At 38.2% G+C, this 7,937-nt stretch overlaps 1 protein-coding gene across 13 annotated transcripts in view; it reads left to right on the plus strand.

The window, feature by feature from the left end:
* Positions 1-3,671, plus strand: part of slmapa (sarcolemma associated protein a) — a 47,924-nt gene extending 44,253 nt beyond the window's left edge. For all 13 annotated transcript variants that reach the window (XM_029431221.1, XM_029431218.1, XM_029431220.1 and 10 more), the window contains one exon: positions 1,503-3,671. Coding sequence is in view for 11 of the 13 variants with exons in the window: in XM_029431218.1 (XP_029287078.1) it covers positions 1,503-1,598 (96 nt within the window). In the remaining 2 variants the exon portion in view is untranslated. The remainder of the gene's footprint in view (positions 1-1,502) is intronic.
* Positions 3,672-7,937: the final 4,266 nt, after the last annotated feature.

The following is a 7,937-nucleotide window of genomic DNA, read 5'->3' on the forward strand; positions in this document are numbered from 1 at the left end:
CCGTCGCAGCTCCCTCTCACTTTCAGGGTGTCGGTGCTTCTTTTTCATTGTAAGCATCGTGTTCTTCATCTCTTGCGACAGTTTGTTGTTGATTTATTAATTTTCCTTCCATTCTTTGCATCCAGTCTGCTGCTTAATCTCAGTTTTTGTTTTCTTCTATTTGACCTGCTGACAGGTTTTCATTTCAAGTCTTTCTTTGGACTCACCGCGGTTAATTCATTCTGTAAAAGCATCAATCGTTGTGTCCATCGTGTGCGTTCTGTGTCGTGCTGTTTGTGTTTGCTGCTTGTTTGTTTGGGAATGTGTGACCAGTGTTTCCAGTTGTTTGCTGAAGGGAAACTGGTCTGAAACCTTTCTGTTTTTTTCTACTCAGGAAACCTCGGGCCTCGTTCACTTTGCTGCTTTCTATCATGTTTATTATTTACCTTCCGTTTCCTCTTTCTTCCTCGTCTCCTGAAGCCCCAAAAGATGCTTTTCTTTTTATTATCATTCAGTCGAGTCGTTATCTTTTGTGCACAAGTTGCAGGAACAAGATGATTTATTATAAACCTACGTCTTTACCCTGCAGCTGGCGTTTAATGCACAGAACATTATTAAAGTTACTGACGGGCCTCAGCAGAAACCATCTGAGGTTTCTAATGGATCACAGACCCAGCTAATAAAAGGACTATGCAGATTTTAGACCTTGTGATGACTTCATCCGTGATCAATCCCACGGTTGTGAAAGATGTTTATTGAGAAGATCTGTTTTTTCCAAAAGGACACGTTTTAACTCGGTGTTCTGATTCAACATCTTCTCTCTGAGAAATGTTTGTCTGAATGTCTACAAGTCTTTTAAATCAAACTTAAGTTATTCTAAAATAAGAATGGTCTCACATTTTATAGACTTTTTATACTTGTTTTGATTAAAATTAGGAGAATAAAGTGCACGTTCCTCTCATATTTGAATCACAACTTGTGTCATTATCTGCATCCGTTTGCTGCTGGGCGATGTGCAGAAAACCAAATATCGCTACATATGTTTTAAATCAAATAATCTTCATATCGCGACGATAATGTCACAAAATATCTACACGATGAGATTGTTGATAAATCGTCAGTAATGTGGACGTAATGACTGAGTAGGTAAAGGGAAATAATAAAGCAGCAAGAACAGTTTAGTAAGTTTACGCCACATTAGACGATCTCTAGTCTCATGTCGTCCAAACCTTGAGCCGCGCACTTATATAAATAATAATACATTTAATTTATACAGCACCTTTCATCTTCACAATTAAAAACATTTCATACAAAGAAAAAATATCTTTTTGAGGCTTCATAGTGTTCTGCAGTCCTCTTCATCTTCTTTCTCTCTTTCCTTGTTTCTCTTTGATCCAGTGTGTGTGTGTGTGTGTGTGTGTGTGTGTGTGTGTGTGTGTGAGTGAGTGAGTGAGTGAGAGTGTGTGAGAGTCGGGGCATGACGCTGCAGACTAACCTGATTTTCTGTGTCGTCTCTCGGACAGAGCGGCTGGAGCCCCTGGATGCCGGTCATCGCAGTGATGGTCGCCGTGACGGCAGCCGTCCTCTACCCCAACTTCTCCAAGAGCAGCTCCACCTAGGACACACACACACACACACACACACACACAAGCGCACACAGCGCTGTGAGGAGAGCATCACTGCTTTACTTGTATAAAGTCTAATTGTACATAATTGTAGAGGGAATATAAAGGTTGTGGTTTCTACAGAGGATTCAGAAGCTTCTCGGTTTATTTTGTTTTTGTGTTTGTTTTTCTTCTGCGGCGGGGAGTTCTGTTGTTTTTATTCTCGGCTCTCTCTCGCTGTGGTGGGGGCTTTACTTTTTTTTGGAGGGGGGTTTATCGTCTCTGCTGATTTCTGGGTTAACGAAGCGTTCTCCAGCAGGCCGGGCTTCCACGTAAAACACCTGCCAGAGGTGACGTTTACATCCGGGATGCAAGCGAACGCAACACTTCCCAGCAGCCTCAGTCCAGACGGGGAACACGATCCACGTTCTTCAGCTGAAGGAGCATCCGCGCACATTTTTATAGATTTCATTGGCTATTGGAGTCTGTTAGCGGGCGGTGTTCCCCTGTAGCTCCGACAGAACTGGTTTTAATTGTCTGCTCCGTCAGATATAGATTGTCTGTCTTCACTGAGGAGAGACGTCGCTTTGAATTCTTCGTTTCTATTCCACAAACATCAGCGAATAATTCTTTCTCCTTGTCAGGATAGAAGATTCACTTTAAAATACAAAGACTTCCTCACAAAGCAATTTAATTAAATGCTGATTTGTTTCTGAATATGCAAAACTAAAGCTCAGTAAAACACTAACGATATATAACGACGTTATCTTAAGGCTTTGTTGTCAAAATCAAGTTTTAATAACTTAAATATTCCATGTTTTGCCTCCATGGTGCATATTCTAAAACAAATAGTCAAATGATCCCTCATTAGGGGCCCACTGCTCCTCACATTAATCCTGCCCTGATTACGTTAATCAGTGCGACTCAGTAAATCTAAATCGCATCAAACTGATCGCAGTTCAGTGAAACAGGAAGTGAATCCTCGTCAGTAAAATCTCCTTCAGAGTAAATGTACGTCTGGGAAGACGAGTGCGTCTTTGAGCTTCTGTCTGCTGGAACGTGTTCACGTCGAGGTGTTTTCAGGAAGTTCTGCTCTGGTTTTAGTCGGCCATGTTGGATGTCGGCCATGTTGGATGTCTAACATGGTGTTTTTCTCCGTTTAGTTTTTTCTGTTCTGTGGGAGTTTGGGCGGGGGGGGGGGGGGCCGGGTTAAAACTTGAAGCCAAATTATTACAACTATAAATTAGATTTATTTTCTTTGGGATTTTTTGTTTTTCATTTTCGGGGCACAGAAAAGGGGCTTAAAGTGCCTCCGATGTAACTAACACCACAGTTTGTGTATGTGTGCGGACAAACACAACCACACACACACTTTCTCTGATGAACACACACACACTTGGTTTGTTTGACTGCCAGAGGTCCGTCAGTGTTCAGTGTGGAGAGAAGCTGTATGTTGGTGATCCACAATGTCTTGCCAGCTTTTTCGGGAACTTTCTCCTGATAGCGATCAGCGGATGAAGCCTGAGACGGGGCGCTGAAAGCTCAGAGAATAGTGAGTAAGTGGACCTTGATTTTAGGTGATTTTGTCAAATTATTATTGTGGCTTCATCGTTCACGGCTCGTAACTTGACCGTCGGTCTGTTCGTCCAGAATAAAATCTCTCAAGTCACACAAATGTAAATGTAATAAAGTTTTGACAGGAAGAAGATCGGCTTCTCTCCACACACACTTAAACACCTTTTAGCAGACATGTAATGTTCTGTGTGTGTGTGTGTTGTACAGCGGAGTGTGTGTCCGTTCACACGCTGGACTCTTTGTCATCGTTCGTGTACTCTGTCTCGTCTCCGTGTTTAAGTAAAATAAAAATAAAAGACAACGAACAAATATTCCTGATGTTTAAAGAGAAAAACACTACAGTACAGAGAGAATTGTAAAATAAAATGTTATTGAATGATGTGCTACTAGACTTATTTTGTTAACATTGTTTAGAGATATGAGAGGGAGCTATGTAGAGGTTATGATTATGAGGATGTATTGAAAATGCAGAGCGATGTTTGGATTAAAGTTGTAGCAAGCTGACCCACCAAACCTGCTTCTGGTGCATTCATTCACAAACTTCACAGTAAGAGCTGAACTCTGCAGACTAATGTAAGAAATGTGTTGTATAATATAAACTAATCGGGGCCCGTGTCTCCAAACATGGTTTATCGAATCATCTTTTTTTTTATTCTCATCCAGATGACTTTAAAGTCGAAGGTTTGATTTGTAGACATTTTCTTGAAAGGCAGTACGCTCTTATTTTGAAATAAGAGTTAAACCACAAGCAACACTAATGTTACTTTTGTTGTGTGCCTCATTTTTACTGAAGCTGCACAACATTCAATGTGTACAAGTAATTCTCTTTGGGAGGTGCAAAATAAAGATATGAGTATAAAATTAGGTGATAAAGATTAAGTGCAAATCAAATGTATTTACAGTGTATATCAAATTATACATTTGTCTCAGTGTTTACAGACTACAGGATACAACACCCTCTGTCCTTAGACCCTCTATCCTTAGACCCTCTGTCCTTAGACCCTCTATCCTTACACCCTCTGTCCTCAGACCCTCTGTCCTCAGACCCTCTGTCCTTAGACCCTTTGTCCTCAGACCCTCTGTCCTTACACCCTCTGTCCTCAGACCCTCTGTCCTCAGACCCTCTGTCCTTACACCCTCTGTCCTCAGACCCTCTGTCCTCAGACCCTCTGTCCTCAAACCCTCTATCCTCAGACCCTCTGTCCTTAGACCCTCTATCCTTACACCCTCTGTCCTTAGACCCTCTGTCCTTAGACACTTTGTCCTCAGACCCTCTGTCCTTAAACCCTCTATCCTCAGACCCTCTGTCCTCAGACCCTCTATCCTTAGACCCTCTGTCCTTAGACCCCTCTGTCCTTAGACCCTCTGTCCTCAGACCGTCTGTCTTTAGACCCCTCTGTCCTTAGACCCTCTGTCCTCGAGCCTCTGTCCTTAGACCCTCTGTCCTCAGACCCTCTATCTTTAGACCCTCTGTCCTTACACCCTCTATCCTTAGAACCTCACACCGCACAAGGAGAAACTTCCTAAAAGAAACTCCATAATTAAAGGGGGAAAATGGAAGACACCTCAGGGAGAGACTGAGGAGGGATCCCTCTCCCAGGACGGACAGACGTGCAATAGATGTCGTGTGTACAGGATAAACAACATAGTACAAATACAACATCCATGTGACAGAACAGGAGGATGTTAAAAAAGCTTCCTGGTGACTCCAAATATATATATATATATTTATTTATTTATTTATTTATTTATTTATTAAGGTGGGCGTCAGGCACGATTCATAATCCAGATGTAACCTTTAATAGTGGCAACCTGCCAGATGAGACGGATGATGAGTTAGTAACATGCATGAATGCAGACAGATAGAGGAGAGGAGGGGAGTCTAAGCCTATAGCAGCATAACTAAGGGCTGGTCCAAGACAAGCCTGAGCCAGCCCTAACTATAAGCTTTATCAGAGAGGAAAGTCTTTCGTTAAATGAATACGCAAATACAGATGGAGCAAAGTGTACACTGAAAAGATAATATGTTAGAATTTCAGAATAATGTGGATTATATTGTGTTGTAATTGTAATAGATATTCTGCTGTGTAGTTTATGGATGTCACAAAGTAGAGGAGTGGAAGTATAAAGTAGCATGAACAGTAAGTGTACTTAGTTACTGTCGATCACTGCAAACTCTTATTTAAAACCGTCTGAGAAGTTTAGACGGTGAATGTTTGAAAACATTGAGTGAGTGTTTGTTATAAAAACCTTCATCTGAAAAGCAACATCCCTGTGGTGGGAATAACACGTACAGTATTTCCCTCCGTACTGCAGAGGAGTAGAAGTACACGAACATGAAATTAAAATACTCAAAGTACAAAAACCTCAGAATTATACTCGAGTACAGAAACTGAATGTACTCTGAAGAAAACACAGCGGAGACGCGTGATGTCATACAGACCAACCAAAACCTGCATCATTAAACACAGGCCTGGACCTGTGTGAGTGTGTCTTGTGTCTGTGTGTCTGTGTGTGTGTGTGTGTGTGCGTGTGTGTGTTTGTGTGTGAGTGTGTGTGTGTATGTGTTCACACGACAAACAGGCATCAATCATCCAGCAGGGTGTGATGTCATCTTTACGAGACGGTTGCAACACGACGGCTTCCTAAACCTTAAAAATCTTTCAAGTTTTGTCTTAAATACTTAAAAATCTTGACTTTTTACTTTATTATTGACTTTTTAAGTCATTGTTTTTGACTTAGTGCCACATCATTGGAATTAAAATAATATCTGAGTAATCATTTTTGACCTAAAGTCATAATTTTGTCTTTATAAATCAACATTGTGAGTCAAACACATTAAAAGAGAGTTCATTGAATATTACAGTAATCAGACCTGAAATGTCTTAAAAAGACTTTTACAGCTTCTTGTTCTGCCCCGGGGGGGGGGTGACACACGAAGACATTAAAGTGTGAATCATGGAAACCAGTTCAAACAGAGACTCTGATGAAACGTGTGGACGTCACCGAATCCTGCCGCAGCAGCCGTGTGTGTGTGTGTGTGTGTGTGTGTGTGTGTGTGTGTGTGTGTGTGTGTGTGTGTGTCGAGACTTGTCATGGAGGGTTGGGTTGTTCTGTCTGAAACAGCGGATTAAAGACTCAAACAAACACAAGCTCAGTTTGTTTGCTGTTAGAGTCTGAAGGTTGAGACGTCTCGCAACTTGACAGAAAATAAAAGACTGGACTTGTAGTAGTTGTTCAATATGTGTCTCAGTTTTATACATATGTAGTGGGGGGGGTCCCGTCTCTTTCAGCTGAGAGGTCATTGGCCTGAAAAACGTTGATGACCCCTGGACTGTGCATTTAAATGTAACATTTGATTTTGATTTAAAAGTGATGATGAGAGAATTGTTTTTTAATTAAGTGTTAAATAAGCTTTTATAAAGTTTTTTATATATAAACTTATATATATATATATATATATTATATATATATAATATATATAATATATATATAATATATATATATATATATATATATATATATATATATATATATATATATAATATCACAGTACACATGTAATATACCTTAATCGTGACAGCAAACTTTATTCGAGAAATAATATAAATAAATAAATAAATAGGATATGGGAAGAAAAAAGATGCACATTTTGTAAAATAGATAATTATAATGATTTAATAATAAATAAATAAATACAGGTGTTATTGCTGCCATTTCTCCTGCTCTCGTGCACAGACGATCTTTGATAGAGAGTTCAGCGTCATTCTAAACTGATGCTGCATTCAAGGCGATCGGAAATATGAACATTGTGAGATTTCTTCCCATAATTTCAATGAAAGTGCTGAATTTATATGATGTAGAGACATTGAAATAAAAGTACAAAATTGCCAAAAACTAAATAAGTATTACGTTTGTTCAGTGTCTCTGCATATAGTTCTTTGTGTTTGTTTTGCAGAAATGTGTGCGACCATGTTGTTCCTATTTAAATAAAAGTACAATACAATTATACAAATAAATACATATAATGATTGTAATACAACCATAACATTAAAATAAAACATAATAAGAAATAAGTTACATTTTATGAAGCAAAAAAGAAATGATCTTATTAGATGAAATGTCATTTTTAATTCAGTAGACATTTTATTTGATAGATTATTATTAATTATATATCTAAGCAGAAAAGCTACTTTTGTTAATTATTATGTTTTATTATTTTGGTCTTCTGTGTGATTATTTTACTGTTTCATGTTTGGATTTAAATGTATACAAATGTATATATATGTACATTAATTAGCATTTTTTATTTTCTTAATTCTTTTTCCAATTATATTTGGGAAGTTTGAATTGAAATTATTGATTTTATTTAATTTTATTTAACAGTCTTTCCCATATACAATTAAATTCATCATAATCATCGTCTTTAATTCTTCTGTTTTTATTCCTTAAAAAATGAAAAAGATACATTTCAATAAATATGATTTTTGCTACTCAATATAAATAAATGTGCAAATAAATGTATGAATAAATAAATCACAAATACATAATATTTAAAAGTTCTACTGGCCTAATTACACATATTAATAAGAATATCAAATAAATACTAATAAAAGTTAAAAAGTTTAATAAGAATAATGTTGTTTTTCAGAATAATAAGAACAACATATTGTATGAAGTTTAAATCCAGAAGGAGGCAGTAATACAACGTTAAGGATCCGAACTGCCCGTAAAACCTCACAGAAGAAGAGGAAGAAACCCGAGCTTTCAAAGCAGCCC

Source organism: Cottoperca gobio, chromosome 5 (assembly GCF_900634415.1).
Source record: "Cottoperca gobio chromosome 5, fCotGob3.1, whole genome shotgun sequence".
NCBI classification, from domain to species: domain Eukaryota; kingdom Metazoa; phylum Chordata; class Actinopteri; order Perciformes; family Bovichtidae; genus Cottoperca; species Cottoperca gobio.